Below are 25,340 nucleotides of genomic sequence, written 5' to 3'. Positions count from 1 at the left end.
GACCATCTCATACTGAGAGTCAAAGTTTTTTTTTCTAGCCATTTTGCCTGTCACTATTATTATTTGTCTCTATGACCCAGACCTAATTTAGTCAACAAAAAATATAAGCTATATTTCTGTGATGAAAAGGAATAAAAAAGTATCTTTGAAAATGAGAATTATGACAAATGTTTCAAAATATTCAAAAGATAAAAATGATAATGTCAAAGACGGATCAATGTACAAAACTTAATAGCAGTTTTAATGCAGCGTCTTATTCTACAACCTGCACACGTCTGTGGAATCATACACTGTAGCGCCCCAAAATCTCTCTTCTTCAGATGATTTAGCTGATTGACCTGTTGCACTAATGAGCAGCAAGCTATCATTTATTTAAAGGAAAAAACAAGTTCATGGACTCAAAAAATCAAAATAAAAAATAGAAGTAATTGGCATAAGACAAAAAAAGCGAAAGCAAACCACAACCTGTTACACATGCAGAGCAGCATGATGACATTTACAAGCTAATGTTAACGTTACGTTATCACACAGCAGTAACATTAGATTATAGTCAGTCGGGATGAGATTAATGTTGACTGTCAACCATCTAAATCATCGTGGATGGATCTATGAATAAATAAACTAACTCTAGCTGAGCAAACCTGAGACCATGTAGGCTAGCACGCTAACATTTATAAGAGCTAAGCTAATAATAATGTAACTTTATCATGTTAGCTACTTACTATGTTCATTTCAGTCAACATTAGTAGTTGTTTTCAAGATCTATACATAGCGGTGACAATGGTGACTGTGACTCGTTTTGTTTAAATTAATTAAATAAGGCAATTTGTGCTTAGTAGTTTAGACAGTAGCTATATCAAAGAAATGTTAAAAGGTAGTGGGTGTATTCCTCCAGAGTTAGCATACTGCATCGATGTTAGCATAGTTAGCTGAGTGCCAATAAAACATTGTGGCTCAGTGTTGACTCTGACTCTGTCTGCTCTCACACGTAGTATTTACAGTTACAGTATTTACAGAAAATGTAAGAATTTATGGGAAACCTGATAATAGTATTTATTCAATATTACTATGGACAAGATACTGAAAATACATTGTGTCCAGTTATATACAGAAATGCTTTTATTTTGAAGTGTCAAGGAAGTAACCTACACTCTGCTATGTAGTTAGTTTTAAATAATATTTGTGTGCAAGATGCTGGGTGCAAAGTCTGTTGTTTACTTTCTTTTCTGTAAAAATGTAAAAATATCGGTGAGTAAAATGTTCAGTTTGAATGACACCTGCTCTGGTCATTTGAAGCCTCCTCTGCACAACAGTGACGGGCAAATTTGCATTATCCAAAATATCAAATAGTCTGAATGTTTTGCTCCATACTAGTTGTGCTGTTAAAATAGCTAATGTTATCAGTTTGTGTAGCCTAAATCTCAATCAGCAATCAGCAATCAGAATCTGTTTATTAGCCAAGTATGCAACATGAACAGAATGTGTCTTGTCTCAACATAGAAGAACAAAAATATAACAAGAGTAAGGTAATAATAATAATGAAATAAACAAAGTAGAACTAAAATTAAATGTTTTTAAAAATTAAAAATTAAAATCTATTCACAGAATGGACTTGTAATAGTTTTGAAATGGAATATAAAAGTTGAAATGAAATATTGACTGTACAAAGGACCAAGAAATGGTGACAAATGCAAAAATTAAATGTGACATTATGTGACATTAATTAAATGTGACATTAATTAAATTTAACAGTGGAGGTTGAATGCAATATACAGTCTTAAGTCCAGTTTGATGAAATACATGTACGTGACCCGTGCAGGGATGAAAAGAGGGATGTGAGATGTCCAGTTTGATAACAGCAGCTACAGTTCAGCTATTTAGTAGAGCAACAGCTTCTGTGTCTGCTGGTGGAGGTTTTTATGGATCTCAGCCTCTTTCCTGAGGGAAGAAGTTCAAAGAGTCTGTGTCCAGGGTGGAGGGGTCAGAGATGATCTTGCTTGCACGCCGCCTGGCCCTGGAGGAGTGCAGCTGATCAGTGGGGTGGAGTTTGCAGCTGATGATGTTCTCAGCTGAGCGAATGTGATGTGCTGCAGCCTCTGAATGTCCTGTTTGGTTGCCGCACTGTACCAAACAGTGATGGATGATGAGAGGATGGACTCAATGATGGCGGTGTAGAACTGGATCAACACTGCAAAACCAGTGCATGTGTTTGTATCTGGGAGCTGAGGAGAGGCTTCAAACCATAAGTAGTGTTTGTTAAATCAATGAGCTTCAGGCTATATTGGTTTATGAATGAATCAAGTATCGCTATATTGACAGAGTTAATTACTATGTGCTACATTCAATATCTAAATAATACCGCTACTTTGATGGCCAATAATTATTGAATCAATATATATCATTGTATTGGCAGAGTCAATCACTTTACATGGTATGTAGGCAGATATACATTGCTACATTTAAAGAATTCATAGGATACTAACGTTACTACATTCACAGAATTATTTAATATATGTCATTGACAGAATCGTGTTACATAGCAACATGTATTTACTGTGACAGCCGATATAGTTCTGCGGTCTTTTTTCCTGACAGTGGAGGTTTTGTCTTGTGTGTTTTGTTGTATTTTATTTTGATGGCATTTCCTGTCCTGAGAGCAGAGCCTCCACCGCAAGCGTTCCTACAGAGGAGGCCTGCAAGCAGACTGTCTTCAACATTTTAGACAAAAGTTTCACTGATGAAAACCAGCCTGAACTCTCTAGTTTTCATTTATCAAATCTAGTTGAAACTGAGCAATAAATATCAAATATGTATTTTTATCAAAATAATCATAATAAATAATAATAATTTAACACTAAATCAAAATGGACATTGCTTGGACCTGTGTGCATGTGTGGCAGGAACAGTAGATGACAGGTGTGTGTGTGCGTGTAGAAATCTTTCCTTCCTTCATTGTTTCTGTGTAACAGAGACAGAATGTGACTGAGTAGAAGAAGACTGATTTAGTCAGTAGAGTCTTGGTGCACATATAGTTAAGAGGTTATTTCTAGGCTATTTCCTTAGTGTAATGAAAACATACATTGTATTGTTTTATACACATGGTAATAATTATTTACAAAGTCATCATACATATTTAATAGGCATTTGTGTTGCTTCCATTGTTGCATTATCACAGAAAAGCCCAAACCCCTCCAGTGAATAAGGAGGTGTCTGTTTACTATAATTGATTAGGGTGTTGGATATCAGACGTGTGGATTAATGAAAAGACTGAAATGATTGGTGATGGATGAGCGCAGTGTTTCATCTCACTGCATTAATGTATCAAAGCTCTCTGAAGGTTGCTTCTCTTGTGTGCTGCGGCTGCCGGCTGACAGCCAGTCTCTCTTGCTGCCAGCTGTCTGGGCCATCAGTAAGTGAATAACCCTGTCGACAAATAGCCTGTATAGCATCTCTCGGTCTCCATAGAGTGATGAGGAGGACTAATGACAGTCTGCAGAGGAGCATTGTGGGGCTGCAGGGAGATCCATGACAGAGATAGGTTGGGTTTCAACCGTTGGGCTCATTTCCCTTCTTACATCATGGCCCGTTTAACGACTCATAAACTCTTATTTGGTGTGAATCACAGCTCCAGGTTCCAACCTGTACATAATTCTGTACAACAACCACACTGTGTTGCTTTGTTCTCTCTGAGGTTGTGGTTTGTTGGCACTCACTTGGATTCATTCTTGAGGTATAGATCAGTTATGTTATTATTAATCCAGCTTCAAACTCCCAAACTGACTGGTGCTGCCAAATTTCCCATCTGAACTCACCTATATTTTTACTTTATTTCATCCATTACTGACTGTTAGCTCAGTAATGTTAGCCAAACATATTCAACTAACCAGCAGTAGTGTACCAAACTGAAACATCCATCACAGTTGACACATCTTTTTTGGCCCGCCGTACTTACTGTAATAGTGTGCAAACAGTTTTTCTGTGCAGTGAGGTATAATGACATTTCCAGTGCGTTCACTTTCCTGTTTTACCTCCAAATAAAGTGTTTTCGATACACAGCGGCTCATGTTTCTTGCCCTGCGGTGTTGCTGCATCTCTAGATCTCAGCTGTTAACTTGGTGAATGGAATGTTTTCACAACTGATAGAACCAGTAGCCAGAGATACTATAATAACTAAAACCTTTCCCTGAGTACTTAGCTAGCAAGTTCACTGCACTAAAGTGACCTTGCTGGCTTAATGCTCACAGTGCCACAATTCCATAGTTTGCATTAATTTTTCATTAATTCTTGTTTCATGATCAAATTAAAATATACATTTTTTGTTATGTTTTGATCTTCTGGTATATCATCACCTCATTACAGAATGACCCTGATTCATTTTAAATTGAGGATGTTGAAAAATGTTTTTCTTCACTTTGCTGATTTGTTCTTGCACAAGTCTTGTGTCTCCCACATGAACTTATTTTTTTTAATAGTTCAGACACATTAAGCAGAGTGTTTTGTTATTTCTCCACAGATTTTGCATATAAGAATCAAAATTATTTAATTTTCCTTTTTTTACACCAGTGCCAAATCTCTTACGCCTGGACCGCACCACCTACCTGAGCAGATTGCGTGCGTCGTGGTACCTCTTGCTTTTCATTTCAGTGCCCATGTTAACAGGTTAGAGCAGCCACACAGCCTACATGAGCAGCTGCAGTGGCACATCATCTAGAGATTCAGCGTGTTGCCTGTTTTCTCTGAGTGAGGCACTTCTCAGCAAAAACATCGACATCATACCAGCAACATTACATAACTGACACCTTTCACTATAGTTTCAGTGTCTATATCTGTAGAATATGTCACAGACATGCACGCTTCTTAACCTTTTTCTGTCTAAACTAAATGTAAATTAAATTTATAATGAAATGAAATGAAACATTCTATTATTGATGGCCATTATCAAAGGCAAACTCTATGTAGGAAGATGGCAGTAGCAGCTGTCTGTGTGAACACCACGCGTGTGAGCTGCAGCAGTTCAGTGAGGTAGCTGTGTCATATGATGCACTCATTAGTCACATCCCCTTATTACATTTGTGTACAGACACCTGCCAGCTTAGTGCACTTGTAGCTTCCAGCTTTGTTTAGTCCAGCTTTTGGTGTTAGCAGCTCAGTATGAACCCCCACCCCTGACACCTACACCAGCACCTCCTCCCTCCATCCCGTCTGAATGACTGCAGCCCTTATCTCCATGGACTTTGGACTTGAAGTGGAGAAAGGCCTGACTAAGACACAATAAAGGGAAGCTTTTAAGAGTACACTAAGGTTGGGGGATTTAGACCTCAACAGAACTGCTGAATACTCTTTTATAGGTTGTAGAGTGGAGCTCATCAGCAGGATACAATGAAGCCATTCAGCAGCTGCTCTCTCTTCAATCTCTCTTTTTTGTGTCTCTGATTCTGTACCTGTCCTTTCTTCTTGTTCTGTTCATTCTGACAACTCAATGGATCCAGCTGAGGTATCAAGGCTGAGGTCAATTAGATTACTTGATTCTAGTGTCAAGTCCCAAACACTGTTGACACTGATCTGATAATAAGTTTCAAAGAAGCTACTTAGACTGTGCAGTTTGAAAAGATGAGTTGCTTCACTGGAACACATTAAATTACCTCAATGAAAACTCAGCTTGTTGACTTTAAATGTATACATTGTTTCCTTTCAGTTCTGCTCTGTTCACACTGATTTTTTTACAAACCAAGAGTCATATGGACTGACAGGTCTTGAAATTAGTGTGTCTAATTTCAGTGACAAAGAGCAGGTCAAGCAGCACTTTGCTGAACCTGATGAGTCCATTTATCTTCACTGGTGTCAGAAAGAGCACCAAGAAATACCTGATTATGAGACTAGTCAAGACTGTAAATGCTCATACTGTACAGCCATCACATGTCATAAATAACGACAGAAAACAGGATGAAAGAGAGATATTTTCTAACATAATGTTGTTTACTACATACATAGTTAAAACTCTGTTTTAACTGCTGTACACTTTCTGATGAATCAGGCAAAGACCCTGTACCAGCTGACATGCATAGGTGTTACCTAGACTACTACTACTACTAGACTAGTCTAGACTAGACTAGACTAGAATTAGGGCTGGGTGATAAAATGATCTTGATATGAGATCGCAATAAAATGTATGTTGATAACGATAATAAACTTTGGATGTTTTTTACTTGATATGGATAGATCTAGCAGCCTATCACCCAGGAGAAATAAACACGACAACAGCCAGTCAATCTGCAGTTTTTGGCTTGCACGTCGAAGTACACGCCCATTTCCTACCGCCAAGCAAAGCCGACATGGCTATGCTAGTGCTATCATTAGCAGGGCTACAACTAGCTGGAGTGTCTGTCACATCTAAAGTAACATTAGCTGAAAAAAAACTGCTCTAACTCACGGATACATTTCTTTAGTAGACTGTGGAACAGTCATCACGTGCCATTGTTTTAACAAGGCTGCTTTGACTGTGGAAGCTAAGTAAACAGAGTAGCAAGAAGAGTAGAATATATACTATATAAATGTAAAAGATGTAGCATAATGACTGGATTACAATTTTGATCTTTTTACTCCTACTCCTCCTACTACTTCCATCTTTAAAACATTTGAGAAATGTAAAACTAGTACATAATTAATATCTTACAGTTGAGTATATGAGGCCAGGGACTCTGTGATCCACTTGTTTACTATTTTTCTTGTCTTGGTTGTATCTCTTAACATTTGAGATGTTTGCTGCCCTGCTAAAGGAATTTGATGTGATAGTAGTCAGAGCTTTTAGTTTTACTTACATTATTTTAATAAGTTACAAGGCAAGCTAACTTGTTCTGTCACAGCAGATAAAGCATGTTTGCAAAGTTAAATGTTTACATTACATTCTATTTTTTATGTTAATAAATTATTCTAAAGTTTAACTAATGAAGCCTCTGGTTTCTTCAGGCTTCAGTCATTATCAAACCGGCAGCATTATCAAATTATGTATCATGATAGATATCGATATTGATCAATATGGAAAAAATGATTGTGATAACATTTTTTGCCATATAGCCCAACTATAATTAGAATAGAATAGAATGGAATAGAACTTTATTGTCCACCAGTTTGGAAAATTGCCTTCAGCTCACCAGAACATAAAAGCAGCACAAGAACATATAACATATACAACAAGTATCATATAGAATTAATGCACTGAGACAAAAAACCCAAAGTACACTACAGTAAAGATAAAATATCTAAAGGTGTGAAAACTCCATAATTTAGGAATTTAAAAAAAGTATGCTAAGAATAAAAACACTGGACAAAAATATTCCCTTGTTTGTAGCCAAGAAGAGTATAGTCAATGTTTCCAATCTCACACTAATCATATATGCAGGCCAAACTATAAACTATATACTAAAAATAATGCCGCCGTTGTAAACAGCCTGTAGTAATAGTAATGGACAACACTATCTATCATTCACAGCTAAATAGATCATTTCTACTTCAAGATTTAGATTTAAGTGTGTTACTTACTTTATTGACTTTAGTTGCCAGGCAAGTAACAACGAACACAAAAGAGAGTTGCTTTTATTGGTTTCTTTCTGTCAACTGACGTCGTTCTGAATCCCTCTTCATCTTAACCACAGTTAAGCCAATGCACTCCTTTCTCTCTCTGCGTCTTTGTCTTTCAATCTGTTTTTATTTTCTTGTAGAGCACACATATTCAGAGCTGATTGAGCTACATGTATATCAGCTCAATGCAATTCTTTTCTTGGATTTTCCACTGATGGTTTTAGCATTATTGTTCAATAGCAATCCAACTGCACTTTATGTGAAGTGTTCTGCATCTGCTAAGTGTCTTAGCTGTCAATAGAAAGACATATCCAGAATCTTTTGCAAATTAAGTCTTTTTCAGACTCAGCGTGGATAGACAGATTGAGGCTTTAGACAATTTAGACAAGTCTCAATCATCAGAATCGTCTTTTTTTTTTTTTCTTGCTTTTGTTCTTCTGTGCCAAGAGGAAATGTTTGAAACATGCACAATTGATAGATTTTTTGAAGTCTTTGCTTCACCAAATGAATGAAATGTAAGTTTTAACTTTTAAACTGTCTCCATGTATGTTGATGATCACATGCACACAAACAGTCTGCTAGATGAAGCATTAGTAGTGTCCATCTACTTGTTAGGTTAGGAGGTGGTGGGTGGTGCTGTCACTCCTCCCTGCAAACAGTTTCAGTGACACTGAATTGACTGATAATGTTATATTGCATCAAAGCCTGAAATGCTGCCTGTGTTTAAGAGGCTGAGGAAACAGTAGGTGGATGACAGAGTGCAGGAAGTCGCTAAGATCAGTGTGGGGCTGCGACTAATGATTATTTTCAGTATTGAGATATATGCTGATAATTTATACAATTAACTGATCCAGTGCTCTCCAACCTTTTTAGACTGTGACTCCTGAAAATAAAACTATATGTGTGTCTACTTGTGACTTCGATTGAGTAAGTGTTTTTCCCCTTGAATTATTAAAATCAGTTTAGACTGAAATATCTCAACTCTTGGATGGATTGCAATGAAATTTTGTACAGACATTCATGGCTCCCAGGTGATGACTCCCCTGACTTTTAGTCTAGCACCACCATGAAGGTTGAAATTGTGGTTTTGAGTTATTTCACTTGCCAAATATTGGATGGATTGCCATGAAATTTGACACAGACATACATGTCCCCCAATAGATGAATTGTTATCTTTTTGGTGATGCCTTAACTTTTGATCTAGTGGCAGCATCTGGTCAAAATTGAAATGTGTCCAATACTTTGGTTTGTGACCATATACCTCAAAATTAATGACATTTCCATCAGCCTCAGCTATACTTTGTGTTTAGTGCTACTTGGCTAATGTAAGCATGCTAACAAGCTAAACTAAGACGGTAAACATTAAACCTGCTAAACATCAGCATGTAAGCATTGTCACTGTTAACATGTTGATGTTAGCATTTAGCATTTAGTGCAAAATGTACACTTATTGTCTCATTATAATGATAGAAAACAGAGAAAAGCAGCAAATCTTCACATTTGCAAAGCTGGAACTGGTAAATGTTTGTCATTTCTGCTTGATGAATGACTTTTTTCTTTGTGAAATCAAAATTAGCTTTAACTGATATCACCTTTTGCAAAGCTGTTTTAACTAGGAGGGCTAACCCTCCATGTCATTGAAATTATACAACATCTTGACAATTAGAAGCTGTCAAGGAACTTTCTTTCTAACTGCTATCTTTAGAGACTTGTAGATTTCCAGAGTAACACAAGAAAAGTAGCCTGTAGTTATGTTTCTCTTCCTTTTGTAAGGCAGCTATTACACAACCAATCCCTTTTGAAGGTTTCAGAGTGGCAGAATGATTTTACATTTTCGCATGTGGGCTTAGCTTTTGGATTCTGGACTGTAAGAATGAAAACAGAGTCATCAAAGAGCTTTTATTGATTTAATAAATGTAGTAGGTGTCTTTGCTCTGTTTTTAATGTGATTGAATAGCTTATATTTGGTAGGATCTCACTTTGTTGGATTGACTTTATCCCTCCTACACTGTGTTATCGCTGTACCACATATGTATGAATGCAGTGTGATCTTGTTTGGGTTGTTGTTGCATTGGCTGACTCAGTGGATGACGGGGGGTAGCCACCATGCCATACTCCTGCTCTCCTCCTGACAGGCCTGATGGTGATAGATGCCAACCCTCTTTCTCTGATAAAAGGGGGACGTGGCCCTACGTATGCCGTCTGTCTGGGGAAGATGAGGCTGTCATGTAAACCAGTGGTCTACACTGTGATTGAGCTTGTTCTGCACCAAAACAGGCTGCTGTGACCTTCCCTGTGAGATCTTAACAGCCCTGCTGTCCTTCAGCATCCTCAGGGGTCCTTGAAAGAGTCCTTTAAGTCTGCAAAATTAACTTTTTAAAAAATATTATATTATAAATGAGGTAGGAGAATGTGCACCTCTGATTACTCCAGTGATTTCTGATTCATATTGGTTGTTTCCTGTTGTGATTATGGCATGTCATAACTGCTTAGATCTATTAAAGACTCTTAATTAATGGAACTGTCAAAAAATTGACAGATGGCTTGATGAGATGACTTGACTGTAAGTGTAGTCAACAGATCCAGTAATCAATACAGTGACCCTCAGTGCTCCAGGAATGCACAGCAGTTATTGGTTTCCTTTTTACAGTCCAGACATCGAGGAGTCTGGAGACTTGTAAAAGCAGTTACAACATACAGTTTATGTAGATAATGTAGTCACATTATCTCACACAGAGTCACCCTCAGAACTTCACACTCAGCGTTGTAACTGATACTGTAAAAGCAGGAGTATAGCTGCTGCATATAACACCCATTTGTACCTTTCTGTAGTAACATTATAATCTTATATCTATGCATATGTTGAAGCTGCCATAAATTCGAACAACATGCAACTATGTGGTTTCAGCAATAGCAGCATCCGTAGCAACCACCATAGCAACGATAGCAAGCCTGAAAAAATCTTTGGAATAACTGACAAACTAAACCTCATATACATTCACTAAATGAAGATTATGAAAATAAAATGCACATTTCTTGCTAGAAATGTCATGAAAACATATTTTAATGCCAAAACTTAAAATAAAATTTAAAGTAAATATTGCATTTGCCGCTGAGAAAAGGAACGTCAGACATTTTGTTCGTTTGAGCAGACAGAAACTTGACAGTCACGTGATGTGGACGCAGGCCAGTAGAAAAGAAAAGGCCAAAAAAATGTAGACATCTCACAATTTTAGAGCTGTTATTGTGAAACTAATATGTTTTGCATTGTGGACCAACACAGCTATTCTACATTATGATGTGAGACTGGGTTGTCATTTGAAAAGGAAGCAAGAGCAATTAAGAATGACATAAACACAGTACTGACATCACTCCTTAAATTACATGCAAGATTTGCAAATTTTGTATTTGTCAGATTGCCAGATGATTTTGCAAAATCCCACAGCTTTTGGAGACTGTAAAAACTGATAATGTAATAAGAAGAAAATATAAAATGAAAAAGTTAATGTAATAAGCCTATAATGTCATAAAAGCAGTGTAACCTTTTGTATTTTGTGCTAGTTATTGTATGAATATTTAATCAGCATGTTCTTTATAAGATTTGTTGTAAAAGCAAATTAAAAAGAAGTTATTAAGTGCATTTTAGGTGTTTTGGTATGAATGTGTAATAAGCATTTCAACAAACACAAACACCCAAAACCTGAGACCTGGGTTCAGTACTCCCCAAACAGTTGGACTTCCTAGGCTTCCCACCCACGCACAGTGCCAGCTGAACTAAACCCAGGTCTCTGGAGTGCTGGGCCACATGTTACTGTTATTACCAAAATCAAAATATAAAACTAGTCACAACATGTATTGTTACATTATTTTTCTTCAAATGTGAAATGACCAAATTCTTGAATTGTTGCCAACTCCCACTCTAGACCAATCAGTAGGAGTTTTTTGTGCTGTGACAAAGGCGTGATCCCTCACCAGCTTCCCATCATACTGACAACCTTGATGGATCTGAGCCACAAGCACCATTACCTGTTTGGAGAGCAGATGTCTATGAGGTGACTGAGTGGTTTTTCCCTGCACAAATTAGTGTGTTTGTTACCATTACTTTAGTAAAGGAGCTGATATACTTGATTTTAACTAAAATGTAGAGACACCAGTGTCATTGTTCACATACTTGCTTGCGTAGTTCGTGTATACCAGTATATCCACTAGAGGTCAGATTAGGGCCTAATTATCCCTGGTTGACACTGTATCCTCCTTGTGAATGTCCACTTCTGCACAGAAACCATACTGACCCTGAGGAGGCTACTATATTGTTAATGATGAAATAAGGGCAGAAAAAGCTGTGGTGGGCTAAAGGTTAGAGAAGCAAGCTTGTGACTTGAAGGTCACCAGTTCAGGATAAATCTTGGTGGGGAAAGTGAAAAAGCAGGCACGTACCCTTCCCTCACTGTGGAGTGGCATGGAGACTCATATCAATTAGGCTTGTTGCTGGAAAGCTCTATGAGTTCAAAACTTTCTGCCATTGTTGCGATCAGAGTCTGCTGCTGACCTTTACTTTCTGATCATCTGTCATGTGCTGAATTGTGACTCCATGAGGACAAGTGAGGCAGCCATGATGCATGCATAATTAAAAACATATCAGTGGTCTAACTGTAGCTTTAGCTCAGGCTTACCTGATAAACTATCAGAAATTGCTTTACACTATAATGGTGGATGTACTTCTTAGCGCTGAAGCAGTTTAATTGACCAAAAATGAATCAAGAGCTATTTTAATAACTGATTAATCATTCAAATGTATTATTAAAAATGATTAATATATTATATTGAGTCTTTGGTCAGTTAAACTGCTTCAGTGCTAAACTCTACCTGTCTGCACTAGATCTGCCTCATACTTTATCCTAACTCAGCATTCCTGCACTGCTCACAGAGAATTGATAAAAAATATGAAAGCAATGCAGCCTCCCTACAAAACAAATATTTCTGCTAACGGTCGTCTGGAATTTAAAATCATTCAGCAGCAGGACATCATCTCTTTGCTGTTGTATCATATCACACTGAATTCTTTGGGATGTCTTAGCTTGTACCCTGCAGCTTCAAAACTGATGCTTGTGAGTAATGATAAATTGAGACTACGTAGCTGTGAGGCTTTGCTTTTATTAACTTAGTTGCACAGTAGACACAACAGTTTATTTTTTTTTTTTACCTTTAACCAAGTGTTTGAGCCATATTAGGATACATACTGTATATAGAGAACTTTTGTTGTCTCTGTTACTGTTAATGTAGTCAAACCGGGCATAAAACAAACAAAATACAAATGCATGATGAAAAACTACAACACAAAGAGAAAGCACTGCATTTGCACTCTTTTTAATGACAGGCTGTTACAGATTGACTTGACTGACTGGGCCATAATTGTCACTAATAACCAACTGCCTAACTTTTTTTTCCAGTATACTGAGGACACTGCTTGTCGCAATGCCAATACACTTATTTTATTCAATAACTGTTCTGTGGAAAGAGAGGTTCATGTAGGACCCCATCGCTCAAATAAGACACTGCTTGAGAAAATAGGCTTAAAATGTAACACCACTTATTGGGAGAGAAAGGGGATAAGGGTCTCCATCACAAAGAGCCAGTGGCGCACATATATTCAAAGCTGAGATGTATCAGTGCTAAAATTAAGTCCATGTTGTTGGACTTTAGACTTAATACAGTGTACCTTTACACATTTGTAAAGGGAACCTTTGAATTAATTCTCTTTTCACTGATTTCTGTCCTGCTTGTTTAATTTCCTGATGAATGATATAAGAAATTATAATGAAGTGATTGGTGTGAACTTAATTTGTTTGAGGCAGCTTAAGCTGAACCCTTAGATCAAAGACAGTCTTGGTATCATATATCATATGATTAATACTATGTTATAAATTATGTATGTACTCAAGCTAGACTTCAGTGTTTTACCCTTTGAAGTTGATGACACACTACTGATGCAGAGAAGATGGTACAACAGTCACAATAAACATGGTATTACCAGGAAGACACATGCTTTCTTTATATTTTTCCAGCTGAAATGTGAAGGTGAAAACTGAAAAAGTACATTTAGTGCTAGTTCAGTGTTAACAAGATGAGGCCTTGCACTTCCAAAGAACAAACAATCTCATACATGCAAACCATTGTTATTTTAAAATGAAACAACTACAGAATGTTTGGTGCAGTTGTATTTTGGTCTGTAATTGTAAGAATTCCCATGGTAATTGTCGGCTGGTAGTCTGTGCAGACAGAAATTGAAGGTTGAAGGTTCTTGAGACTTTTTTGCCCTGATTTTGCCTGTCAGGCAGTATTAAGGTATTTGTTTAGAGATAGTTCAATACAGGTGGAAGGTCAGAAATGCTCTGCTTATGATGGAATGTGTTGGAGCGGTACGAAGCCCGGGAGTAACCTCTGTCTGAAAAAACAAATTTAGGTGGAAGAAAGTCCTGCAGGCCCTAATATCTTTACAGAGAAGGTGGTTATATTGATTGCTTATTGGATGAGACATGAATTTTTTTGGTTTAGGAAAGGTAATATTTACTGTTGTCAAAGCAGTAGACACACATGCAAATGCATAGTGCAAGCCCTTTCCTTGTTATTTCTGTGCTTTGGGCAGTTTTATTCCTCAAAAAATGTTTTTCTTCGTTTTTTCTTTATTTGGGTAGTGTTACTGAGATTGAGATGGGAGCCCTAAGACAAACAGACAAGTAAAAAATACATTGAAATACCAGTACAGTTCAGTCAACCAGTCAGCAGCTACTGGGACAGTATAGAATGATGGTGTTAACTGGGTTTTAAAAACTAAACTAAGAGCAGAATGCACAAAAGGTACTTCAGACAGCCTGGGAGACTGTAGCATTTTAAGAAATACACTAAGCCGGGCAAACTCTCAACTCATATAATTCTTGTGAAATGTAACTTAAATGACTAGTTAACAAGGGATGCATGATCAAACATCAGTATGTTAAATTGTCATTTTTTTCAGTGGAGTTCAGTGCACTTAACACTACTAACTTGAAAAGCAGCGTCATTGTGGCTGCATTGTGCCATACCAAGTGCTGCCTGGTAAATGCTCTCCCTCTGGGTGGGGGGACCTCCCAGCTGCACAGCTGGTGCTGAACCCGCAGCTGCGGGTGGTGGCCTGTGTTGTCTGCTGCTGGCAACGTGTCTGTTGACTCTACCCGTCCTTCCAGCCGTTGCTGAAGTAATTAATTAGTGAGTAATTCTCTGAGCACTAACATCGAATGAAAATGGCCTCATTCACCAGTAACAGCTGATTATCTGAAGTGAATCCCAGTTGTCTCTGATGAAAGTTTGTAAAACTACCTGGTGTAAAAATAGTATGAGTACTATGAGTATATGCACTCTAATGTTCATGCTGTGTTGGGGGAGGGGTCACGCTAGTCAGCCCTCTACATCATAGAGCCATCAATTTAGGCCCGCCCAAAAAATCCTGAACAGAGATGGTAAAAAAATGTTAAATGGTCTAACTGCACAGTTAGTTCAGTACTACATAGTTCAGTCTTTTCACATGTTTTCAGTTATTTTCTAACGTGTTTGAAAAGAAATCTCCCATTTTCCTTTACACAGACTTTAAAGTCCCCCTCCAGTGTATTTTGGCATTTTTAAGATATTTCATATTTTTCTCAGTCATTTTCTGACAATGTTGATTAACCACACTGTTTGTTAAATATTTTTTGACAAATAACTTCACTTTGCACTCAAAGTTAAAAAATTTAAGTTGTTGCCGAAACAGAATGATGACGTATGACTATAGTCATATGTCATCCTCATAAAATCCTTTAGTTTTTGTGAGCGTCACATAGGCTACTGATACAGTATCAGGGACCTGTGCTTCTAACTAAATATTTGCTGCAGATGTGCTGCAACAAGGGATTAATAAGGGATTAATTAAACACTCTCCAACCAAAATTGGCACAGAAAATAACATTTAAGGTGGTTAAAGTTGATTTATAAATGAATGTAGGTGATTCCCCCACTCTCCATTTGAGACAGAACGTTAACTGTTAAACAGGAAGTAACACTGGCTGGAGGTGGACTTTAAGCCCAATGGAAGACAGCACCCACAACTTCTACTAGATGTGTCCACTGCACATGCTGCCAAGGGAGTCTTTGAAAACATAAGTGATAGCCTCCTGGCTTCGTTTGAGGCCTGATGAGTTCTCTGTTCAGCTCAGCCTCTACTGTGCAGCTCTGTCTCCAGGGATGCTGGGAGATAAGTGAGAAAGAGTAACTCTCAAGATGTTTCTTCATCCTGGGGGAGTGGCATCATGCCAACCTCTCCAAGGTTATGCAGGGAGGAGATAGCAGCAGGTAGCTCTTCCATGGTGAAACTGCAGAGTCACCATGATGAAGCTAGGAGGAAGCAGAGAAGCAAACAGCGAGTGGTTACTGCCACCCAGGTACCAAAGCAAGTGGCACTGGCAGTTTGTTGGAGAGGGCAGCTGCTACTCTTGGACATGAACAGCTATTTCCTGCTGCTAAGTGAGTTGGTGACTATTGTGTTGATGTTAAGCTTTTTCAGCTATGTGCTTGTCATTTGCATTTTTAGATTTTAAAAAAGGGTCAATACCATCTTGTCTTATACCAGATATTAAAAAGACCTTACTGATGAGGGATTATTTGTTGTTTATCATCCACATATCAACAGAAATAGAATTTCAAGTTATAGTTACATAAGGGGCAAATTCTATCTCTGTTGCCATAAGAACCATAAAACAGTTGATCAACTCAATGTGTTTTCAATGATTCGTCCTGTGTTATTAGTAATAGGTCATGATAGCACTTATTGATTACAGAACTTTCACTTACAAAAGAAGATTTTTAAAACTTTCGCGATTCAGTTTGCATGTAATTTTATACATATAGATGTAAACACAAAGATAGGCTAAATAGATTGCATTTGTATTAGTCAAAAGTTTAGCTGGATGTGGCTTGTTAAAAACTTGAGAAGGGAATATCTCTGTACTTCTGCCAGGCTGCTCAGTGAGCCTGGATCACAGAAGCCTATCACAGCGCTTCTCCACATATTGCTTTGGATCACATTTCAACTAAGAAATATAAGAAAGATGTACATACTGTAGCTTTAAGGTAATTAATTACACCTGTACTGCGTTTTCTACTGTGACATTAACATTTCTGGTGTGAAAAAGGTCTGTAACTGGCAGTTACGGCTGACTCATCAAACATCAGGTATGTTATGGTCATTTTGTACTTGAAAACTTTATTTTCACTTAAAAGGTGGAAACCATTTCTGTCAGATCTGAATAATGTCAAATCGATTTTAGTCCCACTACATTTGAGTTAGCGCAGTTAGCTACACTGAGGACTGAAAAACTGCCAAATTCCGACTTGTGTCAGTTTGAGACAAACCCCATGCATACATGCTAAAACACTGCAGTGCTACAATGTAAAAAGTAACCAACCCTGACAGAATGTAACTCTTATGAACCACCACTCTGGGTGAGTTAAGAAGTTTGAGGCACTGTAGAATGGATGTATTGTGATTTGTGAGATGGGTGAGCGCACATGAAAGTGTTGTCACAGCCGTCAGGGTTCCTGTCTCTCTACAGTACCGTTGGCAGACAACAGTACTGGTTCGGAGAAATGCTGTTGGTCCAGGAAGACTGTGAAAATCCAGCACCTAATGACACGTCAAACATCTTGGAAATCATCCCCAAACTTCCTCTGAACCCTCTCTGTGAGACTTTCTCTAATTGTTCAACTTTCAGACTGAGCAGCGGAAGTGTGTTTTCAGTCACACTGTGAGGAAAAATTCAAAGCTTTTATGACGTGTGTGTGTGTGTTCACAAAATAAAGTTTTTAACTGTCAAGTACATTTAACATACAGTATAGTGAAAGGCAAATAAACACAGTAGAAATGAGTGGCGTTGGATGAATGTGCCCGGCGTGCATCTGCATGGATGGTGACAATCGACGGGATTCACGTTGGTGTTGATTTCATTTGAGGAATGAGGGGAAAGCTGTGTCTCTTTAATTTGCTTGTGTGCTGAGGCAGAGGAGAGTTGTATCTATCACTCTGATCGCTGGTTTCACATCTTAGCGTATAATCTGTCTTGATGTACAATTAGTGAAGTTGTGAGCATTTCAGTAATCACATGGAATCAGTAGAAACTGTGTTAGGGATAATCCACAGCAAGCCACTGCTTATTGTAAAATCAGCTGGCAGGTTCACCTGTGGAGTGCATTATTTTTCTTAACTACAGGGCTGGAGTGTGTTAATCCTCTTAGACCTGCTTAAGAATTATTAATTCATATTTTGGGTGAATTCTGTTAGGGTGTACCTGTAGCTGAGCAGTGTAAGACACGTACATAAAGATAATGTCCCAGGTTCCATTGGGGACCTTTGTTGGATGTCATCCCCAGTTTATCCTTACTGTTAAATGTCAACTAAAGGCAAAGTATAAATAATGGCCAGCTCTAACTCAGGTGGTGGTTCAGTCCTTTTCTCCTACTGACCATATGTCAAAATGTCCTGATAGAGACATATACGCAATGGCACTTTGGAAGCAAGCCCAAATTTCTCCCAATTTATGTGTGAGGAAGAAATGTGAAGTTGGTCTTTTAAACCAAAACTGAGTTGAAAGAGGCTGAAATTGATTGATTATTCTCTGCTACAAGTGATGTAGACCTGTGGTGGTCCTGTGATAAATGTTTTATATAAAAACATAGTTTAGTGTAGCGTCATAGTCTATAACATAAAAAATATTGCCAAGTTATTGTTATTGGTCAGTTCCAGCTGATATGCTTTCCAGCTACACCAGAGCCATGTGGTTATCTCAAAATAATGCACACCCTCCACCCAATCAGAATCCAGTGTTCTCCATGGCATTTATATGAATGTAACTATCCTGCAGTACTCCTGGAATGTTAGCACATGATTGGTAAAAATGACAAATAATAGCAGATCAGTATCTGTACAGTTGAAAGATATAACTGATTACATGCTTTAGTTTTCTACTCCTTAAAGGAAGGTTCACAACTTTTTAAGTCTGTCTTAAAACAACAATGACAACATGTTTTTCTTCATTCCTCCTGTTCATGCTGACCATTAGAAGATCTCTTCATAATGCACTTACAATGTAAGTGATGGAGGATAAAATCCACAGTCCTCCTTCTGTGCAAAAATGGATTTAAAAGTTTATCTGAAGCTAATATGAAGCTTCAGCGTCCAAATGAGTCAAATCAAGTAGATATCTTTCAACGTTAGTCTTTTTAGTGCCAAAGTTCCTCTTTTTGTTACTATACTTCCACCACAGCTAAACAGGGAAACACTGTCTGAGGATCATTCTGTGACTGCAGTCTAGTTATGAATGGATCATTTGCAGTAGAACAAGTATTCCAAGTCATCCCAAATCAAGCAAAGAGTCAATCTGTGAAAGAGGTGGACCATTAGTTGTTCAAGCCTTGCTTTGGATTAACTTCAGCTACATGCTTACACTAGGAAGACTTGGCAGTGTCACTGGTTTAGTGGTTCTTGTTTGGCTCAGGCTGATGTAGACAAATGGAAAGAAAATGAGAGCCGGGTACTTTTTGTCACTGCAGGTGCACTCCATTTCTGTTCTGAGTTCCATGTTCTAAGAGATATTACTGTGGCTGGAAATGACTAGGAAAGGAAATGTGTAATATACTTTATAATCTTGTCATGTTCTTGTCTCAGTAATCAGGTCCACACATGGAGATTTTAGTGCCAGTGTGGGTGAGACTGTCAGTTAATAAGTCAGTTCAGGTAATGGGTTTAGCGCATTACTCATTTTGCATGCTGCGTCCAAGTCATGTAATTCTTTCAGACCTGGATGATGCTGTTTCATCCTCTTGGCTCACAGTCCTCCCTGTTGAGCTCTTGGGACTGTCCACATGCTCATGTGGTTGTAGGGAACCAACATGCTTAAGCAGAAACACTGATGCTCATATTCACGGTTCAGAAGAACAGCTCTGATGTTGACTGAACCCTTTCCATTGATAAATATGTGTTAGCTGTCCAGTTTCATACTCATGTCTGGCATTTGGTTAGGCCATGCATCTTATGTATTGGCAGTCTAAACCCAGGCTGTGTTTTCGTCAAATTAAAGACTAAAACCATGTTTGGGTCAGTGTTCATATTCATATCCTTATAAGTACCAATACAGCAATATAAAAATACTCCATCAAAAGTAAAAGTGCTGCATGAAAAATCCTACTACAGTAAAAGTACATAAGTATTATGAGCTTGATGTAGTTAAAGTATTTCAGTAAAAGTAGTGGTTTGGTGCCTCTGACTGATATATTATTATATATGACATCATTAGATTATTAATAGTGAAGCATCAGTGTTAGCAGCATGTTACTGTTGTAGCTGCTCAAGGTGGAGCTAGTTTCAACTACTTCTTCTTCTTCTATACAGTTAGCTAGTTTAGCCCAGTGATTCCCAACCTAGGGGTCGGGCCCCTCCAAAGGGTCAGCAGATAAATCTGATATACAAATCTGTTTTCAGTTTTTGGACTTTTTCTCTAATCTTTGATTTTTGTTGAAATATTGGATCATTTGAACATTTATTGAAATGAAAGCATGTGAGAGGTTTAGAGGGAAAAATCACTATTTGGTGGAGCTGTTAACAACTCAGACATGTGAAATGTGACCCCGACTACACATTGCTTTCAAAAGCCAAAAAGGTTGGAAACCACTGGTTTCATCTTTAACATGTGTTGTATTTTAAAAGCTTGTTATATTATCCATTGTGTCAAATCTTCATCTGAAAAGTAACTACAGCTGTCAAATAAATGTAGTGGAGTAGAAAGTACAATATTTCCCTCTGAAATGTAGTGGAGTGGAAATGTTAAGTAGCATCAAATGGAAATACTCAAGTGAAGTAGAAGTACCTCAAAATTGTCCTGAAGTACAGTATTTGAGTAAATGTATGTAGTATTTTTCCACCACTGGTTTGAGTGCAGTAAAAGTGTTCACTAAGCATCCAGTTAGCAACAATAAGACATATTCATACTCATATCCATGTTTGATCATCTAACTGCTTGTGTTTGTTGACCTGTCTGACTTCCTTCTAGCAATGCTGCTGTGTTCTCAGATCCAAGATCTTATTCTCAGGAATAATAGACAAAACTACAAAAATAAGTTGTAGCAAACCATTATTATCCTTTGAAGTTATATAAAGAACCTTGCTGATTTCTCCTGTTCATTCAAAGTCAATTAGAATTTCATTTTTATTTATCAGTACCAGCCAGATGTTCAGAATAGCAAGTGAATAAAAGCTTTCAATATCTGGTTAAAAGGTTGAAATACAGACTTCACAGGACCACACACCCTGAGCTATACAGAACCTTGATCTTTAACATCAATTATCTTGTCTCCTTGCAGGTGTCACTCTATGATTGTGTGAGGCCATAACCAATCAGCAGCAGTGTCAGGACCAGAGGAGAGCACCAACAGTCAGAATATGGACCTTAGATTCAAACGGCTGTCCCCTCTCACCAGAGGAGCTCTTCATCTCCTGCTGCTGACTAGACTGGTGCTGCCTTCTCACACAGAAAGTAAGTACTATTATCCACACAGCTCTGAGCTCTGCCCACATTTTTACAGGCCGGTAATCCACTGGCTAACATTCGGACATTGTTAAGTGACTATAAAAAAGCACTGCTGTTAGCTGAAAAAATGTACATATAAGTCAACTTTAAGATGAATTACTGTTTACCTATTACAAGAGCATCACCAAACAACAATATAGCTTTCCTCTATCTTCTCCTGCTCTACAATTTACATTATATTTTGAAGGTTTATAGAGGTATTTGTTGAGCCAAAAGTACACATTTTTATCTGAAAGGTATACACAGTTATCCTGTGCTTCTCACTGGTTTGGACTGTTCAGCATACTGGTGCTTGGTGTTAATCTGTGTTGCTCCACAGGACTCTCATACAGACAACAGCCCCTCATCACACTGTTGTTTCAATGCATTGTCACCCAATCTTTGTACTGTTTCACAAGGCACATTACATTTCCCTGAAGTGCTGATGAATGTTTTATATTGGACTAAATAATCACATTTAGCTGTGGGAGTTTGTATTACCTCAACATTATACAACTAGGATGTATAGACACTCCTGTCACTTTTCCTATAGTAGTTAATCATACATAAAAACTGTAAATGAATATTTTTTCACATATTGTATCAGCTATTTCAGCACAATTAGCACCAAATATTGGCACGCACAGATGGGTGACAAATTAAAGGAAAAACTGGTACAGGCCTGAATGCTTAACCCCCACAGTGAGGGGATCTGGTGGCTCTGTTATGTTTTGGGGAGTATGAAAATGATATGAATCATATGTTATGGCCTTCACAGTCACCAGATCTCAACTCAATGAAACACCAACGGGAGATTTTGGACTGAAGTGTTAGACAGTGCTCTCCACCACCAAAACACCAAATGAGGGAATATCTTCACATCATTTTCATACTCATCAAAGCATTCAGTGACCCCTCATTTCCTGTGAATTGGGGTATTGTCATCTTGGAAGAGACTACTCCCATCAGGATAGAAATGTTTCATCATAGGATAAAGTTGATGACTCAGAACAACTTTGTATTGATTTGCAGTGATCCGTCCCTCTAAGGGGACAAGTGGACCCAAACTATGCCAGCAAAATGCTCCCCAGAGCATAACAGAGCCACCAGATCCCCTAATTGTAGGGGTCAAGCATTCAGAGCTGTACCAGTTTTTCCTTTAATTTGTCACTCGTCTGTATATATCCAAATATATCTGTACTCATGATAACCCAAGCCTTGGAATCAGACTGAATTGTTGCTTGGTTTCACTTCACCATTTTTGTGTCTATATTTCTGTTGCTATTTTTCATGGCTGTAGCTACGTAGCTAGCTATGCAGGAAGATGACATACCCTTTTTTAGTCCTGCCTACAAAATTGGTCAACTGTTTTTTCTGTTTTTTCAATGTGCTCGGATCGTTTGGAATCACTGCCCAAATTGGAGGTGTGGGTGGTGATTGAGAGGTCTGGAACCAGACTACTCCAAATCAGAGCTGCCAAGTTTTGACTTCAGCTTGGCATAAGATTTGTTCCCAGTCTGGACCTTGTCTGTTGCGCTGTCAGTGTCCTCTTTTCGTGCCTCAACGTTATCAGTTATGAATTTGTTTTTCATTGTGTGAGAAAATGGATTTGTGGTGTGAGAGCGTGTGAAAAGTGTCAGTTGCGTAAGTCTCATCATCAAAAACCTCATTCACATTGACATTTGAAATAACACAACAGGATTTCTATTTTTAGTGGCCTTTAACCAACACTATTGCTGAAGACTGTTGTGTTTTATATTTAACCATCTTGACAGGCTGCAACCAGTTGAGGGGTGAGCTGCTGTATGAGAATGAACCAACAAGTCCTCCAAACTACATGACAAAATATATTGTTTGTCACTGCCTTCCAAACTGACCCATACCCACCCACCCTATTTCTGATCTGACACCCCTATCAGCAGGGCTCCTTCCAAAGCTGTTATAAGTCACTGTTAGAAAATTGATTTATATGACTATCTTCTGATCTGCCACCTCTATGGTTAAGATTTGGTTAGGTTTAAGGAGAAGAAATACTTGAGTTAGGGTAAACTAAAGCAAGAAAATGGAAAATGAATAGCGTTCTCTTGGGTCTAAGTCACACACTGTGTTGACCCAACCATCCAACCCGAACTGACCTTGTTCCTGATAGACATTCACGTCTGCTAGGGGTCCTGTAAGTGCAATTTTTACAGCATTTAAGCTTACAGTTGAATAGTTGGAAAGATGCCATTAAAAGAGAATGTTCATGGAAATCATGGACAAGGAAAAAATAAAGGTTCAAATTCATTCAACAAGTGCAAGTTTTTTTTATTTTTTTTATTTTGGTTATTGGTTTTTTGCCTTTGGAATGCACATAGTAAAGCCCAGCAACATGTTTCTCCTTAACTCTAAACCTCATGCGCCTGTTTTGGCGCTGCCCACCCATAATACAATCCATATCAGTAATGCAATACATATATTCAATACAAATATACCAAAATGCCCCAATTGGTTGTTTGTTTGATTTTTGGCCAAAAAACATCTCATCATGACTGCTCTATTAGCTAAAAATATTGGATACATTACAGTGTAAATACAGTCCAAGTTTGGTTGTAACTGCTAATATGTCTGTCTGTAGAGTAACGTAATTCATCCAAATGAACAAGTTAAACACTAACAAGAGCACCAACATGCAGCTCCCATTATGAGCACTGACTCAGATCTGGGGGTCATGGCTGGGTTTGGAGACTGAAACATTCTCTGCATTCATTGACCAGACCCTGGCTAATGCAATGATAATTCTTTTCTTCTCCCATGAGAATCCTTATGAACCAAGTCAACTATATGTAATGAGCACAACATCAAATTTTGGAAGGGCATAGGGTGTAGAGGTGGTGGAGAGGTTGAGAAGGAACATTAAGAAAATGTAATTTTCTATTAGTCTGGACAGAGAGGGAAATGAGTTAGACATAATATACAATCTACAGCAGCTATGACAAAAATTTAAACTAGAAGAACTGTATGACAACACAAGAAGTGACCTCTATAGAAGGTTAATGTTTGTGATGTGTTCACCGTCTCTGACAACCCTGACCACTTTTATTCATAGATAACGTCTGCTCAGGACAGCATGATCAGCTTCAGTGTAAGTCACCTGCATCACTGTAGTTTACCAGACAGCCAGGGTTTAACTTCATATCTGTGTTTTCAGATGGTTGGTCCACTCAGAACATGATTTATCATCCCATTCAAACCAATGAGTAAATTATAAAATTGCTAAAAGACTAAAGGCAGTGCAAGGTTGATTACACCCCATAATACTTGTGTTGGTCAGAATAAAAAACATACAGATTTTGCTATTATTAGAGCTTTGAAGGAAAACTATGGTTTTATTTTCAGGCCTACAGTTCTAGCATTAAACGTGGACCTGTTTTTGCAATTTTGCTGTGTTACTAGATCTATTTTGGTGAGTAAAGTAATATTATAAGAAATAATGGGCAGAGCTATGAAAATAAAACCCACATTGTAATAAGTTTTTTCCTGATGTTGGTGCAAGAAAAAAGTTCATGAGGTAAAAGAAAGAAAACCAAAAGGATTCTTCCCTTTGGGCACCTGAATGTGCTCATCAAAATTGGCAGCCGGCCTTTTTGCACCCCCACACTGAGCTGTCCTCAAAGAACTCGTACTGACTTTTTTACCTTTCTGAAACAGATTATCTGGCAATCCATGTGCACTTAATGCAGTGATTGGCCAGGGGTGAAGCAGGCAGGATTTGAACTTCTCTCTCTTTTTTGATGCTTTACACAACTACTCTTCCTGTGCGCATACAACACCATGAAGGTCTTTGAGGAGAGACTGTCAGAAAGTCTGCACTGTTTTTTTGCACGATGCATTGCCAACCCACCTTCGGAGTGGAACACTTTTGCCTTAAGACGTGGTCAGACGACATGTAGGAACTAGTTTGTTTGAGTTTACTGAAACCCTCATCCCTCTGTGTGTAATAGAGACATGTGTTTGACGGTTAGAGGATGGTTGTTCTATCATAGATTTGCAGAACTCACTGCTCAAGGACTCATAATTCACTGTACACTAATTTTTGATAAGACAGGAGTTCTAGATGTCTTCATAGATTGTTGGGCACTGAAGACATTCAGG

General features: G+C 38.1%; 1 protein-coding gene across 12 annotated transcripts in view; it reads left to right on the top strand.

Moving 5' to 3' along the window:
* ptprfa (protein tyrosine phosphatase receptor type Fa) overlaps window positions 1-25,340 on the top strand; it is a 380,682-nt gene that overhangs the window by 97,511 nt on the left and 257,831 nt on the right. For all 12 annotated transcript variants that reach the window (XM_042417112.1, XM_042417113.1, XM_042417103.1 and 9 more), the window contains exon 2: window positions 21,001-21,173. In XM_042417112.1, coding sequence (XP_042273046.1) covers window positions 21,080-21,173 — 94 coding nt within the window. In that variant the 5' untranslated portion in view covers window positions 21,001-21,079. The remainder of the gene's footprint in view (window positions 1-21,000; window positions 21,174-25,340) is intronic.

This window comes from Thunnus maccoyii, chromosome 7 (genome assembly GCF_910596095.1).
Source record: "Thunnus maccoyii chromosome 7, fThuMac1.1, whole genome shotgun sequence".
Lineage (NCBI taxonomy): Eukaryota > Metazoa > Chordata > Actinopteri > Scombriformes > Scombridae > Thunnus > Thunnus maccoyii.
This window is presented reverse-complemented; position numbering and strand designations above follow the sequence as displayed.